Genomic DNA, 22,388 nt, shown 5'->3' on the forward strand with positions numbered 1-22,388 from the left:
AAGCTAAGTGCCGCTCTCAGTAACCCTTCTGCTCTTGCTTCTGGCCCTCCGGTCTTTCCATGCTGCTGTGTTCCCGTTCATTCCCCACCCATACCCATCAGGTACGTGTGCGTGTGCGTACCGGCGCTGCACAAAGCGAACAATTTCCTATCGGGCAAAATTTGATCAGGTACCTACGCTTATTATCTAACAAACACGGGAACGAACCGCACTAACCCTTGAAACAACCTTCGTGTGTTGTATTTACACAAGTTTTCAATCTACCTGTCGTCCTCCTAGTTCACATTGTAAAAATAAAGCAACATTTTTCAGGCTAACTTAGAAAGTTTTGTGTTTTATTTCCAAGCAGAGATCTAATTTCTTTCAAAAACAGAATTCTTGCCCTAATGTGGGGAACAAAACTACACGAAGCAAACTAAACTTTTCACGGAGATGTGAAAATCGAAATGAATAAGGAGTGGAAAATTTTCTGTGCTAAATTAGCTTTACTTAGCACAGAAGACTGCTAAGCCATCCTTGACTGCCGTCCATCCCCAAATGGCAGAATGCAAAAAAGCAGAGCAGAATACAGAAGAGCTGGTGTGTTACAGAAACATTAGACCCTTGAACATCTTTCCCTTGGCAACTTTTAGTGTAACCTTCCCCTCGATAAAGCAAAATCTTTCATGCTCTTCTGTTTCTGGTGAGAATAACTGGCAGGGCCACACGTTACATGTGAAGTCCTGTGCCTTTCTGACTGCTTCGTCGGTATTCTGCTCAGTCACTTGCTCCTTTCAGAGCTATTTTAATATTGCAGGCTCTATAGCAGTTTCAAAGGTATGCTTTAAAATGTGGTAAGGACAAAAAAAATCAAATCGGTTTATCACAAAAAATGTTTTCTCCTTTCCTTCAGGTATGCCATTTCTTCCCCCATACGTTCACCCACCCCATCCATCCTCCGAATTACTAGGACTCGGTGTCCGTGACAGGTCGTATCGAGCCTTGTCTGACAGTTTCTAGGGCTGCTCCTCTGCGGCTCGGTGGGATTGCAGGAGCTGCCCAAGACTGGCAGTCTTCCAGCAGGGACTTCCATTTATTTCTACATCTCTTAGGTCCAGAGGGCTTTCCGATCATGGGGTTTATGCATAGAAAAATCAGCTCCAGGTATGTTTGTTTCAGAGGTGCTTTTAAGCATTGGGTAGGTATTTTTTTTTTTTTCCTGAACCCTGTTGATTTTTGATTCATAACCTGAGTTGGCAGGCAAAGGGCCCCCGTAACATGTTTAACCCTTCCTCGCAGTAATTTCCGAGAGGTTTCCTCTGTGATATGGAAGGCATACAGAAAACACAAAAAAGATGATGGTGCAGGTCAGTTTAATGGTCTTGCTTGTAGTACTCTGGGGTGGTCTACATAATTCGCTAGGGACCTCATCTCTCTTCTCCTAATGCAGCACTCACTTCTTCAGACTATTAAAGATATTCAAGCACGTGTTACCGTCCTTCCTTAAGCGCATTCTGTAGGCCTGATAGGACTTTTCAAACAAAGGAGAATGAAGTTAAATCCCTTTGAGAAGTTAAATCTAGATTGGCAAAGTTGGTGCTGGCACAAAAGTGGTTAACATCCTCCTGCAGCAAAATGTCCTTGTCTCCCTGTGGATGTTGCCAGTGTGAATGGCGTCTGTCGGATGCACCGTCTCCTCTCCGGTGGCATATCGGCTGGGAAAGGCGGTACCTTCCCTGCCTGACAGCGAGGTGGTGATGAACTGCCTGGTTACTTCTACATCTGTCATCTGCACAATTTAGGCTGGTCAGGTGAAGGTGCAACACGGTGGGATGCTCTGTCACGCTTCCGACGTCCCTTCTCCAGCGCCTGGCCTTGCTCACTCCCCATCGTTTCAAAAACTTCAGAGAAATCCTGCTCTGTTCGGCGGCTCTTTGTGTGTCTGAACATCTTGCAGAGCTCTTTGAGAAGCAGGTTTGGATGAGAAGGGGTTATCTGGTTAACCAGGGTTATTTCAGACTTCAGCCTGAAAATTTAAGCAGCTATGTAGTGAGGATAGGGCCGTGTGTAAAGAAATGATAACTAGAGGCATCTGGATCTGCCAGACAGCTTGGGATTAGCCACCATCCTGTCTTCTCTATCCCCCTGCTACCGTGTAAAGCATTTTCTGGTCAAGGGGATGGCCAGTGCGCTGGGAAAGGCGATGGCCATGGTTCATGCCTGTGGCTCTACAGGGCGAGGTGTATCTCACCCGTCCGTACTTGCAGAGCAGGTTGATTTGCAGATTGGTGGTCAAGAAAAGATCTAAAAACTACAGCCCGTAGATATAATGGCCCAGCACAGTTTTTCACAAAAGAAAGGAGTGGTTTCAAGGTCCTTGGTTGCTGGGCCCATTCCAGTGCTGTGTGTGTGATACCTTCCGCTCTTGAGTTGACTGCCTTTCTGAGGTATTGGCCGTGTATCGCAAAGCATGACATGAAGGTGGCTTTGTAGCAATGCTTTGTGCTCATTGCTCCCTCCTTCCACAGGAGAACGGCTGCTTTGCCTTTTGATGTGGTAATCAGGGGAGGTATCGAAGTGATGTAGCCAACGTCTTGCAGAAAGTCAGCAGAGGCTACAAATCTGTCCTGAGGTTTTTATACCGCCCTTCCCAGACCGGAATGGAACCGTCTACAGTGTAATGTCAAATTTAATGCTACTCTGTGCCGAAAAACAGCTGAGGAAACCAACCCTTAGGAAAGCCAGATGCTTCCCTCAGATGAAGCTGGGATGGGAGAGAACACAGAGACTGGCAGGCAGCCGAAGCCTTCAAAGAGATGCCGCATCTTCGAGGAAGGGAGCAGGAGATGGAGCATCTGGGAGGAAGGAGCATAGGCAAACAGGATGATTAGGATTTGGCAAGGCCAGCAAAGAAGGGAGTGGGAGATGTGCAGTATGTCCACGTGTAGCATTGCCAACACCGAGCTGTAGAAGACGCCGGCATGCGCCTTTTTACATCGCTTGTTTCGCGCATGTCTTGAGGAGGAAGAAGCATTCTGTTGACGTTCAGAAAGTTTAGCAATGGCTGCTGTACTCCTGCTCACAAAGGCAAAAGGCTACAGAGTAATGCTGGTGGCCTTCAGACCCGAGGCCGAGTGGGGACGGAGTGCTGGACTCACCCCTGGTACCTGGCTCCCCTGTTCCCCGCGGCCAGTGCCGTCACAAATATTCAAGGGATCCCTACGGCACTAACGATCCGCCCGTCGCCCTCTGCCTCCCCTCACAGACAGGCAGAAATGCTGCACCGAAAGGCACAGCAAGGAGAGCGGTCCACCTGCATCACAGCCCCTCCGCCATGGCATAGGATAGCAGAAAGAAATGTAAGGTCCCATAATAAGCATGCTTCTGCCCAGGGAAAAGGAGCCTTTATTTGCGCTGTTCAATTCGCCATGCTCACAGCTGCGGGGTAAAACTTATTAAAACTGACAAGAGTCCCCAGGGCAGGGAACCAGAAAGGTCTTCCCCACATCGCCAAACACAGAGCAGCCTGGTGCTTGTCTCGCTGAGATGCTTAAATCATTATACTGAAATTAATTTTTAATTATGTTCGTTTTCTTCTTTGGCCCTAGGGGTTTTCTTTTTCTTTGCCTCACATTTCCAGAGGCATTCAGGGACGAGATGAGACCAGTGTCTGGCAGGAAGAGATTCGCTGATGTGTGGACAGAATCGTGCAGGAGGCTCAGGAGAATTCCTTGCCTGGGCCTGGGAGAAAGAGCATCCCTGTTGGAGAAAGATGCGGTCGGCATCGGAGCCGACGGGCTCCTGTGCTGGTGCTTGAGGCGGTATGAAACCAAGGCAGGGTGGCACGAGTGATGCCAGGGAAGCAGAACAAGAAAGGTCACGGCTCTGTCTTGAGTTGAGATTGACTGTTTGGAGAGTAACAGAGCACAGCTGGATCAGTGGCATTTGAGACTGAAAGGCAGGATTGGTCTGGGATATCTCTTCTACCTCCTGTTCAATGTCATTCAGCAAGATGTATGTAGCAGCTGACGCTGACTTTGAAGAAGTACTGTTTTGAATCCCTCACACCTTGAATTGCCTGCAGCCTTGTGAGCCTTTGCTCCCAAGGCAGCAGGTCAGGTGGTAAGGTACCACCAGGAGATGACAACTACGTTAATTCATTATTACCATTAGATAAGGAAAAGTTCACTTCAATGGTTCACTCGAAGGCTAATTCAGATTCGGGGTACTCGCATTGGTCTGAGAAAGAACTGATGTGCCCGTTCTCTCGGGTAGATGAGACACCTCACGGCCAGGAGTGTTTGCAGGCTGAAAGCTGCCAGACCCTGTCATCGCTTTGTGAGCAAACCATCACACACTTGGCTGAAACTAATCAGATCGGTACCAGCGTCCTCTGGCTGTCCGCAACTCCTATTTGTAGTTTTCTGAGCATCACCGTATCAGCAGCCTGCAGCCTGTTGCTCCTTCCTCGAAATGCTGGCATTGATTAGACGTTCTTCAAAAACCACCACGTCAGTAACAGTGACTGAGACGGGACTTTGCTTTGCAATAAGCTTAAGCCAAGCTCCATCTCGCGTAAGGCTGCCCCTTCCAGAGGAGCCGCTAGCCTGAGCAGGTTGGGCTGACCCCAGCTGAGGACAGAAGACCAGCCCGGGGCAGCAGGTCCCCAGGTCACTCCGATCCCCCTCAGAAAGGCTGCGATAAGGCAGACTCCAGGTGTACACCCCACCAAGGGGGAGCTGCTCGTGCGTAGCCCCACAGCGGGGTCCAGCTCAGCTCAGCTGAGTAGCTGGCCTGCCCATCCCCTAGGGAGTCTAGGGAGGATTACCTGGGGAGGCAAGGTTTTCCGCAAGACTTTGCTTCGTCCTTGTTGTAGTCTGGCAAATGTGGGTTTTTTTAATGTCTGGCTGCAGCTGGGATTGTTAAGACAACGTCTCCAACAGCTGTGTGCTGGAGCAGGCTGCTGAGCAGCATCTCCTCCATCATTTCCTTGCCTTCCCAGCAGGCAGCTTTCCCTCATGGACGATTGTTTTACCTTCTGCCCCAAGGGCCTTTGTGCTCTCCTGCTTAAAGACTCCTGCGTGACCTGGTGCCTGTCGCGCCTGCTGCTGCCTCCGACGGGGGAGAGTGTTTTATGGTTTCTTCCCTGTTTACATTTTACAGTGTAAAACTGAACATAAGAACTGCTGATTTTAGCTCTGGATGGCTTCAGTTTGGTGCCTGGTACCATTTAAGGTTTTAGTAACTTGGGTAACTGGTGGTTTTGCTGCCAGACCTGGAGTTTAAATTGTGGCCCTTGAGAACCCAGCCGAGAGCCATGGGGCACACGTGGGGCTCTAACCTGTGATGGACACCTCCTGTTGCACCTGCACCCAAGTAAGCCACAGAAGTAGTTACAATAACCACCATACAGCAGCCTAAATAGAAATTTTTGGTGGCCTGTGAAGGGGTGGCAGTGAGCTATGGAGATGCTCTCTGCTTGCTTCTGCCTGCCGTGCTTGTAGGAGTGAGGGACAGAGCGGCTCAGGGCGGGTTGTCTTGTCTTGCCTTGTTTTCAGACGATCGGTACCCACCTTAAATACCCTCTACCATCATGGCTACCGCACAGCAGCCTGAGGAGAGGTTGCAGATTGGGAGGCACCACGGAGAGCAGGTTGCTGCCTGGCCGGTTGTCCTTTCCAGCCCAAAGTCAGGCTCCTACCACTTACTCTGAAAAAACTCTTATTCTGAACTATGGATTTATAATCAATTTTATTTATGTGCTTTATGCTCTAAAAAAAAGCGCCCCAGAGCTGCAGGCTTTGTCAGGGTCCCCCGTGTCCCGCCAGGGAGGGCACTGGGAGGTGCACGCACACGCCTGGGTGGGTGGTGCTGCTTAGGAGCCCCCAAAGAGCAGCACCGCAGGCGGCAGCAGCAAACTTGATGCATGCAGCGTGTGGCCCACCTACCTCAGACGTACCCCTGGGGAGCCCCAGGTACGCGTGGAGGAGGTCAGGGGCTCTGTGGCTTTCTCCGAGTCGGTGTGCGGTGCTGCGAGAGACCTGCGGGCTCCTGCTAACCCGAGCGAGCGTACCTCTCTGCGAGCCTGCTGAGCAAGCCGTGGGGGTACGCGGGCCCAGCAGCTCCTTCGTCTGGGCTCCTGCAGCTCAGTCAGAGCCTACGAGCTGAGACACATGTCTGCCTGGAGAAACGGTGGAGGCAGGGGAGAAGTGGTGTTTTTCAGTCCATTTCTCAGGCGTGCTGTAATTGCGTCTAGACAGGCAGTGCTTGGATGGCTGCCTTGTACCTTGCCGGGGGGGGGCTGCTGTTCCCAGTGGATTTTGCCAGCTCTCCATCTCCAAAGGGTCTTAACTCTCCTCAGCTACAGCAGACATGCTTCCTGGCTATTCTGTCTGCTGGTTCGTTTGCAAATGGCATCCAGCCTAGGGGACCTTAGGTATCCCGTTCCTGCTGCCCGGCGGAGCAGAGCGACGGTGAGCCCAGGCTGCGGGACCCCTCGCTGCGCCTGCACGTCTGCCCGGCCGTGCTGTCAGAGCAGGGCTCCTGGCACCGGGAATTATTTACAGCCTGCGGCGGTCTCTGGGCTCCCTCTTTCTCTCTTTCTGCATTCTCCAAAGGCTCTTCTAATGTGAATATCAGCATGTCAATGAAACCCTGCACAACGCTTGTGGTTCTGCAGCAGAGCACGGAGTCACAGCTCGCCTCTCCTCTTCCAGCTGGTCGTGGAGCCAGGGGGCAAAAACCAGCAAAAATGAAAACATTGTAGAAAATGAAGGTTAGGAGGAAGCATTTCAGTTAAAAAATGAGGGAGTGCAGATTATTCTGCTGCAAATAGAGTGGGGGGGTTGTGAAGCACCGGTCCTGGGGTCTCCTCGGCTGTCCCTCTGGCTTGCTGGGGAGGGCATCAACTGGTTGCACCTTTGATTGCTTCTGTTCCTCAGCCTTTCCTGGGAGGCCACCTGTGTTCATATTGCTGCGGTAAAACTGGGCAGGGAGCTCAAGCAGTACTTGAGGGAGGGGGAGAGAGAGATTGTTTTATTTTTGACTTGAGTTTCTGTAACTGTGGGTGGGTTTTGTGGTGCTTTTTTTTTTTCCCTGTCCATAGCAGGTTATAGTTTGCTGCCAGTTCTGTGATCTGATAGTTCGAACCTTAATTATTAAATAAAGGACCATATTTTTAGATATAGAACTTTCCCCATCCCTCATAGCTGTGTGGATACCAAAATACTGCTTGGTCTTCTGCCGCAACTCCTGTTCCTGACCTCTATCCTGAATCGCCTTGGGGATCACTGCTTGAAGACCAGGTTTGAATTCAAGAAAGATCAGACTGAACATGAGATGCTAAGCCGGGGCTTGAAATGGACCTAGTTACCCTTTAAAAGATCTTTTTCCTTGTTTCCACCTTTCTGGCAGCTGTGTATATAAAGCAACTGAAACTGGTCTCTGGTGATCTGTGTTACGAAGCATCTTAATGAGAATTACTCGAGCAGCAATCTGTCCACAGGTTGATTCACTCGATTGATACCCCCGATATCCCGTGTGCTGAGTACCTCCCGCGCTGTCCAGCACCTTTGAGCAGATGGAGTAACACTACCGCACGCCTGCCTGGCGTAGCTGGGAAACTAATTGACCATATTTTCAGAATTTATCTGCTGGAAGTGCTTACAGCAGCCGTTGCTTTCTTTCCCAGTTGCAAGTAAAATGTAAGTAATAATAAAGACCTCTTGTGGGTGTCCAGGCGGGTGATCATTTTGTACAGGGAAAGTGTTAAGGGGAAAGTGTCAGAAAAGGCTTATGGAAGGGCTACATTCACCACAAAGGTACCAAAACTTCCAATTACAGCTGTGTTTTATTGGGTTAATGCAGATACAATGCAGTACGGAGGGCACCTCCCCAGGCGAACACCACATGCTGCCCACCAGCATCTCCTCCCAAACCCCAGAGAAACAGAAGAAGCAGCCAGAGCTCTGCTATGTGCTCCAGAGGCGGAGGGCGATGGTTTTGGCTTTATATTAGGAAAGAGAGGAAGCCCGTCCCGGAGGGAGGAGCTGCGGCACGGACACGGGCAGAGGCAGCGCGCACCGTTACGCCCAAAGCTGTCAAAGGAGCGCGGCTAACAGCACAGCTAAGCCGAGTCTTGGGAGCGAGAGCTGGGGCCTCGGGAAAGTGAGAGAAATGTCTTGAGGCTGTCCCAGGTCAGGTTCGTCTGTACAAGGAGGAGAGGGGTAGAGTGCCCTGACATGAGACCAGCTTACGTGGTACGGCCAGGGCTTGTCTGGTGTTTTCGTCCAGATGGCTTTGTAAAGTACTGCTGGGAAAGGAGACCGTGGCAGGGCGGTATTTGGCCAGCTCCTGGAAGCTGGGATGGACGGACGCCCTGCGTGCTGACAGATGTATCGGCGAGGGGAGCCAGGGAGAGTCCTGGGCCTGATCCTGAGGCACGCGATCCTTTCTTACTGGGAGGGATGTTACTGAAACAGCTCTCCCCCAGGCGTGGGCTGTAACAGGAGTTATTGCAGCAGTCAGACGGGACAAACCCTTAATCTAGCAGTGCTCCTGACGAGGGGAGGAGCACAAACGGAGATTGGTTCCAAAGAGACCACAAACAAGTTTTGAGACAGGGTGCACGCAACCTGCCCCAGCTGAAAAAAACAGGTTTGCATCTATTGCAGGCATGACCAGAGCTATCCTAGGCCTTGCTCATTATTTAGTGGCCCCAGCAGATGACTGGGTGTGTGGTAGTTAAGTCGTAGCCAACCTATTGCTGGTCCTTGGGTTAGGAAGAGAAGGGACGCTGTGATAGCGTTGCACTTCTCATGCGATCTGACTTACCAGAGGGATGGTAGCCACCTCTCTACCTTGCAAGGAGCAATAAAGTACAAGCTGCCAGCACAGGGGAAGGTTTCATTTGCAACTGGGGCAATTTTCTCAAGCACTGAGACTGATCTAGTTTTATGGGCAAACCTTTTGATGGAGACAACAGGGACGTCGTCATTTCTCCATCAGTGCTCCGTTTCTAAGTTTCCTTGCCAAATTTTTGCTCTTGACCAAACGAATCGGGATCCTTACCAAAAGAGGTCATGTTCTGCCCTCTTATTAGGACCGCTGTGGGTGAGCCGGGTGCCTTCTGCAGGCTGAGGCTCCAGCAGCGGGAGGGCAAATGCCTTCCCAGCCCGTAGGCGGGGGAGAGGAGGGATGCTGTCTGCTCGGGTCCCGTGTGCTCTGCCAGCCTGGCAGCTCCCGGGAGCTGTGGTGGCTGATCTTCCACTGCACGGCCGGGTCTGCCTCTCAGCGCCGCTGTGCCCAGCGCTGAGGGACTCGCTGGTTTGCCTCTGTGTCTTCTCACCCTCCCTCCCCAGAAGTGGGAAGCACTTGTAGTCTCTCAAGCAGGAGTGTTGAGGCTCGGTGTGGGAAGCCAGCCGTGCAGGTGGGGTGTGTTCCCGCTCTTCGCTTTGGTGCAGAGGGTGCCTGGCTGTTGGCAACGACCACGTCGCGCCGACCACCGCCGCGCACAGCCGAGGGGAGCGCATCGCTCCCCGCAGCGTGTAAAGCGGAGGGAGGGAAGGGCCCCGCGCCTTGTCCCCAGCCCAGGAGCCTGCTGCAAGCCGCAGCCCGTGCAGCCCGGCGCTGGCCCCGCGGTCAGCAGCAGAGGATCTTGAGGAAGGCTTTGCGGAAGTCGGTGTTGAAGGTTGTGTAGATGATGGGGTTCAGGGCGCTGTTCACGTAGCCAAGCCAGGTGCTGGCACTGTAAAGCCCTGGGGGCACGTGGCAGGACGGGCAGTGGGCGTTGAGGATGTGAATCAAGAAGAAGGGCAGCCAGCAGACTATGAATGCCCCTGGGTTTAGAGAGAGGGAGAAAACAATCCATGACTTTAGAGAAGCAACTACTTGGAAAGGGGCCTGCACCTGTGCCCTCTCCCTCCATCCTCTCACTATGTCCATGCACATGTCTGAGTTTGGTAAATGCTGACGGTGACGTTTTATTCCTGATTCGGAGGGACTTGGCAAGAGCTCAGGCTCCTCGGGACCAGTTATGTGAATGGATGGATGGGGCTTCAGAAGCGGCCACAACTTAGAGGGAAAGGCTGCTGCCATAGCGGCTTTAATCAGCTACCACGAGGGCTGCATTATTTCCCTGCTACTACTGAGTTAATGGTGACCGTGGCAGGTGACTGGGACACCAGTCTCCTGGCTTCTCTATCCAGCTCTATGAGCCGATTCCTCTGCTGCTCCTTGCCTCAGTTTCCCCTTCTGTAATTGGACCTAAGAGCTGCTGCATGTATGGAAACTTAGGATTGTTCCAGCTTTATAATAATAACAATAAAAGAAAGAAAAAGGGCGAGCAAAGGTGTTGGCTGTTGCTCCCTCCAGCAGGTCTTGTTGGCCACTGATTTAAAACAGAAGGGTAACAAAACATAGCCAATAAAACACTAACATACTTGGCTCTCAACATTTGAGAGCATTACCCTGTATCCCTAAATGCCCCACTGTTGTCTCTCCTGAGTTTGTGAAACAGTGACAGCTGAAGTCTGGGGCTGGCTTGCATGTTTTTGATTTCAATACTGTATTAGGAGATTCCTTGCTCTTGCAAGTCCCAAGCCATCACCCCTTGCGCCCCACTAGACAGAGTGGCTCTCACTCACCCAGGACAATAGCTAGCATCTGTGTCGCCTTCCTCTCCCGAAGCTGGATCAGCCGGGGCTGCTGGTGTGCTAGCTTCAAAGAGCTGATGGTTTTGCCATCGCTGAGCCTCCGTACCTCCAGCCCTGGCTTCGTACTCTTTCTCCTCTCTTCCAGCCTGCTGTGTTGTGTAGTCCCTGGTGTCTTGGTGAGGGATGCCTCGTGGCAGAAGCTGCGGTACCGCTGCAGGCTGAAGACAGTTAGCAAACTCCTTTTGGTAGACATCTCCTGGCCCGAGCATTTGAGTGGGAGACAGGGGGAAAAGGTGCCTTGGCATCTGTTTGGCAAAGCTTTTCTCTCCATGTGTTCCTGCAAAAGAGGATGCCACAGAGGAACTGGGAACCATCCAGACTGTTCACTGGGTCAAAGGATGACGAGGAAAGTTGTAGGAGTCATCCTTAGCCCCACTTGCTTCTTAAGTTTGCACCATATCCTCTGGACTGACCTTGGCTTATCAGAGAGGTGAACCGGCACCGGACAACTCTCTGCCTCCATCCCACCAAGGAGAAGCATGAGAACAAGAAGAGCTGGAACACCTGCTCTGCTAACCTTTCGCTTGTATTTTTGTGTTGGCCCTGCTCCCCTCAACATCCCCCCCCCTTTTTTAATGTAGCTTCACTCTGGGAAAAATGGGTAAAACAAGGGGATATGCGTGACCAGGCGATCCCTTTCAAATCATTGTGCTGGTTCCCATGGTTGCAGATATTTCATCTAGAAAGGTCAGTGGAACAAATGCTTCATGCACCATGAGCATTTTGACCCCTTGAGTTTGTCAGATGAAGAGGTTTTTTTTTAAAAATAATCTAGGTTACAGCCTGTGAAGCTCTGAGAATGAAGCTTCATAGAGCAAAAATCAATAAATGAAGACATAAAAATCAATAAATGAAGAAATTGGCCAGACTTCTGCACAGCTGAGAAAGCCCTGCTCCGAACAGACATTGAAGGAGGCTGTGCTCTTTTCTAGTTGCCTGGTTCCAGGGGCCAGAGATACCCAGGGAGTGTCCTCTTTCTAGAGGGCTGGAGCTTATGCATCTCAAATATCATGGTGTACGAGTGAGGGATGGAATGGAAACACGCCATGTCCCTTCTTTATGCTTTCCATTCTGTGCTTTGACCCTTTGAGGAGAAGAGATGATGCATGCCCTGTCCTTTTTGGCAGCTCCTACTACGTTCACGTGGATCTTACTTTGTGTGCGTAACACGGTTTGGTGCTGGCGCTGTGGCTGCCCTGCCGAGTGAGGGTTCGCTTCTTTTGCCTTTGTCTTAGCACGAGGTAAATCCGGACATAGAGCAGCAGGGTCACCATGAAGGGGAGGTAGAAGGACACCAAAGAGGAGTAGATGATGAAAATAGGGTTGGATATGGAACAGACACTGGGATCCCCTGGGGAGGAGAAGAGAGAGAGAGAGATAGAGGAGCGGCTGAGCTGCTTTGGTTTAGTACAAGGAGGCTCTGGTGCGTTGGCAAAGCAAGTCAAAAGGGGGCCGGGGGACAAAGGCAGCCTAAGGAGTGCAAGTATCTCCTGTCTCTGTTGTTGCAAATTATACCGTGGCCTACCCACTCACCTAACTGATGCTTAAAATGGACTCTACCTAGGGCCATCTAGCATGACCCCGCATGCATCTGCCTGCTTTTCTGGCCAACACCTCTGCCCTCTTCTCTCATGTCCATTCTCGTCCTTTCCCAGAGGATCCTTTCTCCTTTCGTCCTTTCTCCTATTCCTCCGACAGCCTCTGAGCCATCTAGATGCAGAGGTGTGCCTTCACCCCCATGTGTCTGGACCAGGCACTGGGGGCAGCAGCACTTCCCACCCCCCCGTCCCCTTCTCGCCTCAAGCACTGCATAGAGGATGGATGGGGAGCAGAGGACTTCTGCCTGTGGCTCAGCGGGGAGGAAGGCTCTCCTCCCCCTCTGCCTCCAGGGAGAATGGGCTGCCCTAGGTGAGGGGAAGGAGAAAGACCAGCCTGCTTCCAAGCAGGAGGCTGAATTGTTTGCTCTTCTCAAGGGATTAGGTGAGGAAGCAGCCAGCCAGTTGGATGGGAAGGAGGTTTCTCACAAGCAGCGCCAATATGCAACCCTTGCTGTTTAGAAATGTGTCCTGTATCAGATTTAAAACCATGTGTTTGGACCTGTTGATATCAGCAAGATGCGGTAAGTCTGGGGTGTGTGTGTGTTGGACGTGCTGCATGTCCGGAGGTTTGCTCTGTGTGTGCAGAGTGTTTGGGGCGATCTGTAGACCTGGACACCTTGATGGACATTGATTTGGCAGTAAAGCAGGCAGCTCTGTCCTCAGTGTCTGCCTGAGCAAATGGCAACTTCATAGACAAGAGCACATCTGCTCTGCAGCACTGGAGATTTTTCTCATCCTTCATAATGTGCTTTCCAGTTCCTTAAAATTCCCTGTAACTTGGAAAATCTGCAGGACCCATGTTAAATGACCTGGCCATACACAGAGCAGCTCCGTTTCCAACCCCTCCCTGCATGCTATTGTTTGGGATGTCACCTACCTGTAGTATTGAAGCCAAAGAGGAGAGGGCACGACACTGCAAATGCCAGCATCCAGACTATCACGATCATGAGGGAGACCCTTCTGCAGGAGCTCTGCCCAGTGCTGTACTGGTACTGAACTGGTTTCACCACTGCAGTGTATCTGCGGACCAAACCAGCTCCAGAAAGAGGAGAGGTAAGAATGGAGGGAGGAAAAGGACCAGGTTTTAAAGGGAGAAATGAAAGCCACGTAGGGAAGATGATGGTGAACGTGGTGAAGAAATGGAAGAGGAAAGGAGAGAAGATCAGATGATGGGATCAGCAATTTGTAGAAATGGTAAGCAGGGTGTTGGGGGGAGGAACAGAGGAAATCAGAGTTAGTTGGCAGCACTGCAGAGAAACGCCCTGCAGAACCGCCAGCATTGCGAAGCTACAAGGTTTGGGAAACCAGATGGATCTAGAAACCCCAGGAAAGCCCCATTCCTCAAGCCCCTAAGTGCACGGATGGGCACTGCTGGGAAAGAGCAGTCTCTGGAGCAACCACAGCCTGTGGCACTCTGTGCCTCAGCTGCCCGCCCTGCTGTCGGCCTCGCTGACAGCCAGAGGATTGCCCAGGGGTGGGTGTCCAGGGCCTTCGGCTGCCGGGGTGCCCCGGGGATGCAGTGCAGCAAGGCTAGGATTTGGAAGGCAGAGGAATCTCGTTTTTAGGGTAGCCCGGGGGCTGCTCTTTGCAGACAGAGCCAAGATGAAATGGGGATAAAGATTCCCATGGAGGAACGCCAGATCAACCCAGCGCTGAGAGCTGCTTTGTACGATTACCCTTGAACCAGATATTACAAAGGTACAGCATGCAGTCTTTTTTTCCTTCCCCCACTCCTCGGTCCTAACAACACCATGTGCGCCGAGGTCTTGGCTCCCAGCCCTCAGTGTTGCTTAAAATAGGCTCAGTTTTAAGATGCAGAAAACCAGGGCAAGGCTGAAGATTACACAGCAATAATCTTCACCCCTCCCTATGTATATAGCAGTATTTTGTTTATTAAAACTTCATGAGTGAGGTCTCCAGAAGGAGAAACCCTCTTTGAGGCTCAATGGGAATTAGATGACCAATTCTGGTTCCTGCCTTCAAAAAGCACGAGGATGTGGCTGACTGCCTATGGGTGATGTTTTATTGCTTGTGCCTCTCTGCCCTTAAGTGCAGACATCTTCTAGCACGTGGTGGGCAGAGCCACCTTAATGGCAGCAGTGGCAGTGACAGACTTGCAGGGAGGTTTGTGTTCCTGAAGACGCTGATGCTGCCTGTGCAAACCCCACTTTCTTGTCCCTGCCACGCCGGGGTACGGGGCTGACCCCCATCTCCACGCTATCCCCCTGGATGCTGTTGGCTCTCACCTGTCAATGCTGATAGCACAGAGGTTTAAAATGCTGGCTGTGCACATCATGACATCCATGGTGACGAAGATATCGCAACAGATGCGGCTGAAAGTCCAGACTCCTCCGGTCACCTGCACCAGCAACCATAAAACTGTCAGCCTTGTTCTGCACCGAGTCCTGATATGTTACGCATAAGGAGGTGCTCTCCTCCAAATATCTCAACAGCTGGATGAGTTTACGTCCACTGCGATGTGCAGAGGGACACTGAGGCACCTACTTTGTGTGCAAGACAACACAGCGGTAGGTCATGGAGAAGAAGCCACACCTTGATTTCAATCGTTGAGTTACTCTTACAGAAGGAGGCAGGGTGAAGAAATAGATAGCAGCTATCCCTTCCCTTAAGGCCTAGCGTGATAAATTGATTTAAATTTGATATCACTGTATATATCCTTTAATTAAGGATTATCTGAGAAAATCTAAGGGCTGAAAGAGCTTCTCAGCTTAGCTGCTGGAGTTCTCTTGCAGGCAGTGAGCTGGAAAAGTGCTGGAAATTTTATGCATTTATGTATGAAACAGAGACCTGAGGCTTCTCTAAAACCTTATTTGGATTCTTATCTCAGCTACAGATTTTGATTATTAGATCTGAGTGAGAACTCACAAGCTATTCAGATAAAGGGTTTTGGTTTGCTACCATGTTGAGCTTTTGTTCTGGTTGTTTTGAATTTTTAAATCTGAAGTGTGTAATCGTGAAAGCTTAGCTGTGGCCAGTCTTTGTGATGGAGAAAAACATTTTTTTGGCCCAGCCTTCAAGTTCTTGGCAATGACCTTTTCGGTTGACAACAATATGCTCCAAGCACTGTGTGGCACTGCTCTCCTCGGGGCTGGGATGATAGCCCGACGGCGAGCGAGGCGGTCTGCCTCAGTGCCTGCTCCTTGTAGCAGATGAACAAGGAGGCAGCTTGCCCTCCATCAGATAAGCCCGTTGGATGAGTACAGCAAACAAATCTAACGCTGCACCAGTTGGAGAAGGCGGGTAGGAGAGAAAAAGGGAGGAAAGTCCTTGCTTGGAGAGAGCCTGGATTTTAGCCTTCAACCCTGTAGATCCTGCTGGTTCAGCTGGATCCTGGGAAGCTATCAGGAACTGGTACTAGTTCCTGGTCTCTCTGCTTACATTTAGACTGCATCTAGAGTACTGGATCTGGTTTTGGGGGCCCAGTACAGGAAAAACATTGATAAACGGGTGCGAGTCCAGTGGAGGGCCACCAAGACAGTCCCTGGGGGCTGGAGCACTTGTCCTGTGAGGAGCAGCCAAGGGAACAGGGCTTGTTCAGCCTGGAGAAGAGGTGGCTTCGGGGGGGGCTAACAGCAGTCCCCTAGTGCCTAGTGGGGGGTTATTAAGAAAGCTGGAGCCAGGTCACTAAGAAGATGGAGCCAGGATTTTCACACCAGTGAGCGGCGGGAGCACAAGAGGCAACAGGCACAAGTTGAAAGAAAGGTGCAAACTGGTTATGAAGGTAAACTTTCTGACCATGAGGACGGTGAGGCAGTGGAGCCAGTTGCTTGGTGAGTCTGTGCAGGCTCCATCCTTGGAGGTTTTCAAGACCCAGTCGAAAATACCCATCCCAGATCAGGCTGGAGAGGGTGCCACAAGTAAGCTTGGCTTCTAAGGCAGTGGGTCAACCCTGCAACAAGTGTCAATGCCTAGGAAGGACACGGCTCTCTGCAGAGAGGAGCACTTGTATAAATACAGACTTCACTCTGCGTGAGTTGTTTTCAGAGTTGTTTAATAACAAGCCCCGATACATGTGGGGCTCCTTTGTCTTCTTTTAAAAAAAGCAAGCAAAGGAAAACAAACCAAACCAAACCCTTAGAGCTTTTCTGCACAATTAGGTGGGCTACAAGATGTGCAAACTGAAGGCTGTCCCTCTGAAATTAGGGACCTTATTAGGTAGGTTCAGTTTTCAAAGAAATCCCACACCGTTTTTGCTTTAGTTACATATTTTGAAATCCGCTTGACCACCTCAAAATAGAAAAAAAAAATTATAAATGCTGGAAGCCTTTGCAGTGGGACCCAGTAAGGGGTGTTTCTGCAGTCGGAGGCAAAACGCAATGCAGTGTCTGTGTGATCTGGGGCGTCTGAAGAATATTTCACCAGGAGCTGGTGCCAGGTGTTCGCATGAAAGCCAGCTGCCGCTAGCCCAGCAGATGTGCAAGCACTTAGCTGAGGGAGTTTCCAAGGTCCTGAGCACATTCAAACGCTAAGCCCAAGAATGTGAACCATTAAAACTGAACAAGGTGGTGGTGGGAACGGCTCTGAAGTGAACCCTCTCAGGATGATGCATTCAGATCACACCGCCTGCATACTAAGCTGTAGCTTGTATTAAGAGGATGCTTGACAGATCAAAACGTTTGGGCTTAAAACCCATCCTCACTTCCACCAGCCACAACTTCTAAAATGGGGAGTAGCTCTGCTGAAGGTGGTGAAGGAGTTAATATTTACCTGTAGGCTATGCGAACCCAGAATTTATTCCAGAATTTAACAATGAAGAAGAGCCTTTTTATTATAGGCCTCGTTCATAATTTTTTAAGTTCTATTTCTGCTCTTCCTTTTATTGCTCTGTTCTGCTCATCTTTGTTACAGCAGCTAGAACTTGCCAGTGTGCATTTCTGGGTTTCGTGTGCTGGCAGGGTACCTGTTCTTTATCCCTCTGGTGTCTTTTGTCCAGGAATCTCAAAGCACATCACAGGTATTAATTGAATCAATCCTTACAACTGCCTGGGTGAGGTGGATGGTCAAATATTATTCTCTTACAGCTGATGAGAGCAAACCACAGAGAGATGAGCTGATACAATCTCTCATTACCACTGAGTGCGTGTGCGGCAGAAGTGGGAATAGAGTCCAGGATGAAATCCTGGTGCTGTCAAAGACAACGCTAAAGCTCCCTATAGACTATTCAGGTCAGGTTCTCACCTCATCTTTCTTGAGGACCCGTCTGCTTTATCCACAAAATTGTGGTATTATTTTTAACTTCCCAACCCTACAGGAAATCTTCCAGTTAAAAAAAAAAAAAAAAAATCATTGTGCATTCATAAATTTATGCAAATCCACCACTCTCCTGAATCCCTAAAAATAAACAAGAGTCTCTGTAAATCAGATACGTACGGTGATGCCGTATGGAGGAGTACATGGATGGGAAAGTACGAGCACGAAGTTGCATCAGGTGATGACGGGGATGTAAGTAGCAGTGCATCTAAGCACTAAGTGTTCACTTAAGCATTTTGTGTTTAAGAGAGCATTCTTCTTGGGGGTGATGTTCGCTCCCTGCAGCTGTGAAATGGCTGCTTATGTTTTTGCACGGTGGGAGTAACTAAGAGCATGTGTGCGGTCAGGCCTGCTGACAAGAGGTAAACTGCTGAGCTGCAGTAACCCAGTTGTCTGCCCTCCCTTTGACAGTCATCTGGCGAGCTCCTCGAGCTCAAAGAGCAGTTGTAGGGCTCGCTGCTCGGGTGTTAGAGCCACAGAAGAGGAGGCGGCGTTACTCTCACATGCTCTGAACAGAGCTGCAGACTGGACCTCAGTGACAATCATCGTTTTTCCCTTTGGAGGTAGAACTAGATGTTGTGAGAAGACTGAGAAGGATGCTCCAGGCCATTCTGCTACATCTCCTCCTCCATTTATACAATGGCTATAAAGCATGATGGTGTTTAATGCCATCAGACTCCAGTAGGCAGGATACCCTAATGCCACTGTCTTCGAAACCTTGGTGAGCTTCAGTAGTCATGCCAGCCACGGCATCAGAGGTCAATATAGGACTGGGGTAGCAGTACTGGTATATTAGACCTACGCGTTGACCCCAAAGGATTGCTAGAGTGCTGAATAGAATTTTTGTGCCAGAAACTTCATTAGGTGAAGATGAGGATTTTGAGGTTATAAAATGTTCCTATTGTTGCTCTGTCACAGTCTTCCCAAAAGACTTCTCAGAAAGAGACCATTCTGGTCTGCATGCCGGATAAAATGACAAATTTCATGGAGAAGGTCCAGGCCATAGATGGCTCTAAAAGTGGAGTGTAAAGCACAAAGTTCACAAGTGACATTTAAATTTGAGGTATTCGACCAACTTTGGCTTCTCCATAAATAATGGCCAGGTCTCAGATGTCTGGTTTGGCAAACGTACAGTAGATAAATAGGTATTGTACATGGTTTTGGGGACTGAATGATTTCTTGGCAATTTCCAGGCCCATAGAGTACCGAAGCATGATGCCATTTCCGCTTCATTGGTAGCATCACTGATCCATAAACAGCAGCAAATATCTAAACGACTTTGAGGCTTTTTGGACTGTTTTTTAAATCTTAGTCTTGCTGGAGTCCTACAGCCTAGGTCTCTAGGAGATACTGCGCAATGCTGGGAGTGGTAGGTTGGGTTTAGGATGTGTGTGCGTTCTTCTCCCTGTTGTTTGAGTGACTCTTGGATCAGCTACTTTGATTATCCAGGCTCCACAGATGGAAATGAATCTGGAAATGGTCTACAAACACGACTAGGGAACGGACCTACTGCCGTGCTCACAAATCGTGACCACGGTACTGCACGGGGCAGAGGCTGCTTCACAGATGTGCCTCAGTCCCACCCTGTCCACAGCGAGAGCGAGTGCTACATCTTTCCTAATGCAAAGCATATTGTGATTTCGTTAAAGATTGGAATGTGCTTGAGGTGATGGGCTATTCCAGTCTGAAATAAAATTTGACTTTTAATAATATTTTTTAGTTCCAATCAAATTGCAGAGTCTAATTCTGTCTTGCTGGGATGGCTTCCCCACACACATGCCTTGCTTTTTAATCATTCGATGTAACACAACTGGGCTGTACACATCCTGCAGGCGAGCTCCAGGACCGCTCCACACAGCTTAGTCTAAATGTTGCTACTGCCTTCATTAGGAACATGATCACACACGCAGTATCATGGTACTCTCTTTGTTCTTTCACTCCACAGCGATGCTATACATAAATAATTAACCATCAATGCCCTTATTAATAATGCTTATACACAGAGCAAACCCTTAATTTCTCTTAATTGTAGCTTTGCTGAGACTGCAGTGGGCACAGTTTGGGAGAGTGGCTTGGATTAACACAAGGGAAATGCCTAGGCTGGGTGCCAAAGCTTAGAGCTGCGTTGCCTATTCAACACACCCCGGTGGCAGAGGATGGCTGTAGGCCACTGCCAGTCCCCTGCTACTTGATCAAATGCCCTTGTACCTGCATAGCAGGTCTGGCATTTGCTGGTGTTGTCCTGTCTTGTCCTACTTTCTGTTCAGGCACTGCACAGTCCGTATGCGCAAGTCAAAATCCCTCTCTGCTTCTGCTTTGCTTTGTGGGAAAGAGGTCAGCCAAAGGTGGGCAGCTGCCAACAGAATATTTACCCTACCCTCCAGCCTGATCCCAGCTTGCCCCTTACAGAAAGAGCATGAGGCTTCAGCGAGATCATGGCTCAGAGGCTTATTCTGTCTCTGTTAGCATGAGAACAGGGTACCAGGCTCAGCTGAAAGCTTACGGCTGATAGATGTTCACTCTAATTTTTTTAGACCTACCAGTTTTTGTGAATTAATGTAAAAATGCTAAAGAGAACAGATAAAAAAGTCAGCTGTAGCTTACCTTCAAGTATTTACTTTAGTAAAAATATTTGCCCCAGGAGTGGCTTCAGTAATTCAGGATTTTGCCGCAGTGTGAGGGGATTTGGTTTCCATCTTTGCTGCCCTGTATCTGATGGTGTTGTCCATACTGTGCACGGTCATGCCAGTACATTTTTACACTGGCCAATGTGCAAAGATCAGGGAAATGGAGAATAAGACCCCGAAGGCTTGATGAGTCCTTTGAAGTTATTGTGAAAATGCTCACATGACTTAAATTTTGGACCGTATTCTTCAGCTTCATCTCTTTCGCAGCCTGTTTGGGGAATGTTGCTTGGAGCTGACCTAACATCATGGACATTAAGGCTCTTAAACTCTGCAGGAGATGAGGATTTGACTGCCCTCACTTGTTTTCTGGCCAGCAGGAGTAGGAATTGATCTGGGCTCTAAGATGAGTTCCTATAAGGTATCTCCACCCTATTGCCTCCCCCGCCATTCCTGAATCATGGTGCTCACTGGAAACCCTTCTGGCTGATGGAGTCAGCTTCAAGGATGCTCAGATGAAAGCGGCATTAGCACATCAGAACCCACAACCTACATTACTGGCTATAGCTCAGCTGCCGTTCAAGCTCAGAGAGGCTGTGCTGTGCCAGGAAGAGCAAGGCTCAGGGTATCTGCTGATGGGTGGGACTGTGGTGCGGTTGTCCGGCATGTGTCCAGCCTACGAGGGCCACCTGTGTGACATTGTGGGCTGCCACCCACCCCACAAGTGCCCCAGAGCTAGCTAGGGGGTTAAAATGGGAATGGACTTTATCTGTATGAGAGCTGGCCTATTCTGAGAGTGCGCACTAACACCAGTGAGCTTGCATGGCGGTTCAATTCTGCTTAGGTTGGACCAGATGATCCTTGAGGTCCCTTCCAACCTGGTATTCTATGATTCTTTAATCTTTTCTAAGATGTACTCACCTCCAGGTACACCACCCATGGCATCACCAAAGTAGCCACCAGCAAGTCCGCCACCGCCAGGCTCACCACAAGGTAGTTTGTTGTGGTTTGCAAGGTGCGTTCCCTCAGCACGGCTAAGCAGACCAGCACGTTCCCAAAAATGATGGCCAAAATCAGGATGCAGTAGCAGAGGGCGTAGTAGGCATGCGAGTGCGGCAGGTCAGACTCTGTAGTGTTGTCAGCCCCGCAGGGAATGGGGTCAGTGGCGTTAGGATGACTGCTGGTTCTTGTGAAGAGGGCCATGGGGACGCCGCTGCAAAGAGAAAGAGATGGCCGAAAATCACAGTAATTCTGGAGAACGGTACCTTTTGTGGATGGTGTGCGACTTTCATACTTCCTTCATGAATGCTACTTCAAGCCAATTGTAGAGGTCTTTTTTTCTGCTCCTATATAGGCAGAGCTTTACGTAACGTCTTGCTTGGCCTGTTTTGTTTTTCTCTGAATCTAAGCCAAGAGAAGAATGCAAGATTTCACCTCCTGTGTGCAACTGAAAGGTGCATCTTACCAACCAGTGCAGCTGTATGGAAGGCGGCAATGGTTGTTAAGATGCACCAAAGTCATACCACAGTACAAGTCAGCCGGGCAAGAGCGCAATCTGAAAGACAAAACAATTTGTAGCGCTGAGGAGGACCCAACGCAGTTACCCAAACTAGGACTTGCCCAGAAGCTTGGACTTAGTATCTTTTCTTCTTCCCTTGTCAAAAAATGTCTCCAGTAACTTCACGCTCTTGAGTGCTCGGCAGCCTGGCAGAGAGACTGCGCCTGCAATGCTCAAGTAGCCTCTTGAACCCTGGCCGCCCAGCAGTACGCACCACCTACTGAATTACTCTTTTCCTGCAATGTGTTTCTGTCCCAGGCCTTCTGTTCAAATAACGCTCCGCTTCAGCCCTGCCTGCCTTGCCAAAGCTTGACCGGCAGGGCTGCCCCCACTGCATCCATACTGGGCTCTGTGTTTTCCATGCCTGGCCAGAAGATGAGCTTCCTGCGCTGAAGAGCAAATCAACTTGTCATTTGGGATGAAATAATGGAAGGAGGCTTGCAGGGTACTCTGCATTTCTTTTTCTTACAATAGATTCGTGATTGTGCTTCAGGAACCCACCCTTCCTTGATTTAGAAGGATGATTTTTTCCAGGTATATGAAGGCTGCTGTCCCAGGGTTGTTCTGTGACATTTAATCGCTTGTATCCGATTTTTTTCTTTCTTTGCTAGTGCTCCCATCGCTGAACTCATCGTCAATATGACAG

The 22,388-nt window shown here is 49.8% G+C and overlaps 1 protein-coding gene across 1 annotated transcript; it reads right to left on the reverse strand.

Annotated features, from left to right (window-relative positions):
• Nucleotides 1-9,618: 9,618 nt before the first annotated feature.
• Nucleotides 9,619-21,387, reverse strand: DRD3 (dopamine receptor D3; the record flags this gene model as incomplete). The annotated part of the gene is made up of 6 exons (XM_082337631.1): nt 9,619-9,815; nt 10,623-10,968; nt 11,846-12,042; nt 13,167-13,309; nt 14,536-14,648; nt 21,106-21,387. 6 exons carry the CDS (start codon nt 21,385-21,387, stop codon nt 9,619-9,621), a joined length of 1,278 nt encoding a protein of 425 aa, XP_082193757.1.
• Between the last annotated feature and the right edge of the window lie 1,001 nt (nt 21,388-22,388).

The sequence above is a fragment of the Platalea leucorodia genome (assembly GCF_965183815.1).
Source record: "Platalea leucorodia genome assembly, chromosome: 2".
NCBI classification, from domain to species: Eukaryota; Metazoa; Chordata; class Aves; order Pelecaniformes; family Threskiornithidae; genus Platalea; species Platalea leucorodia.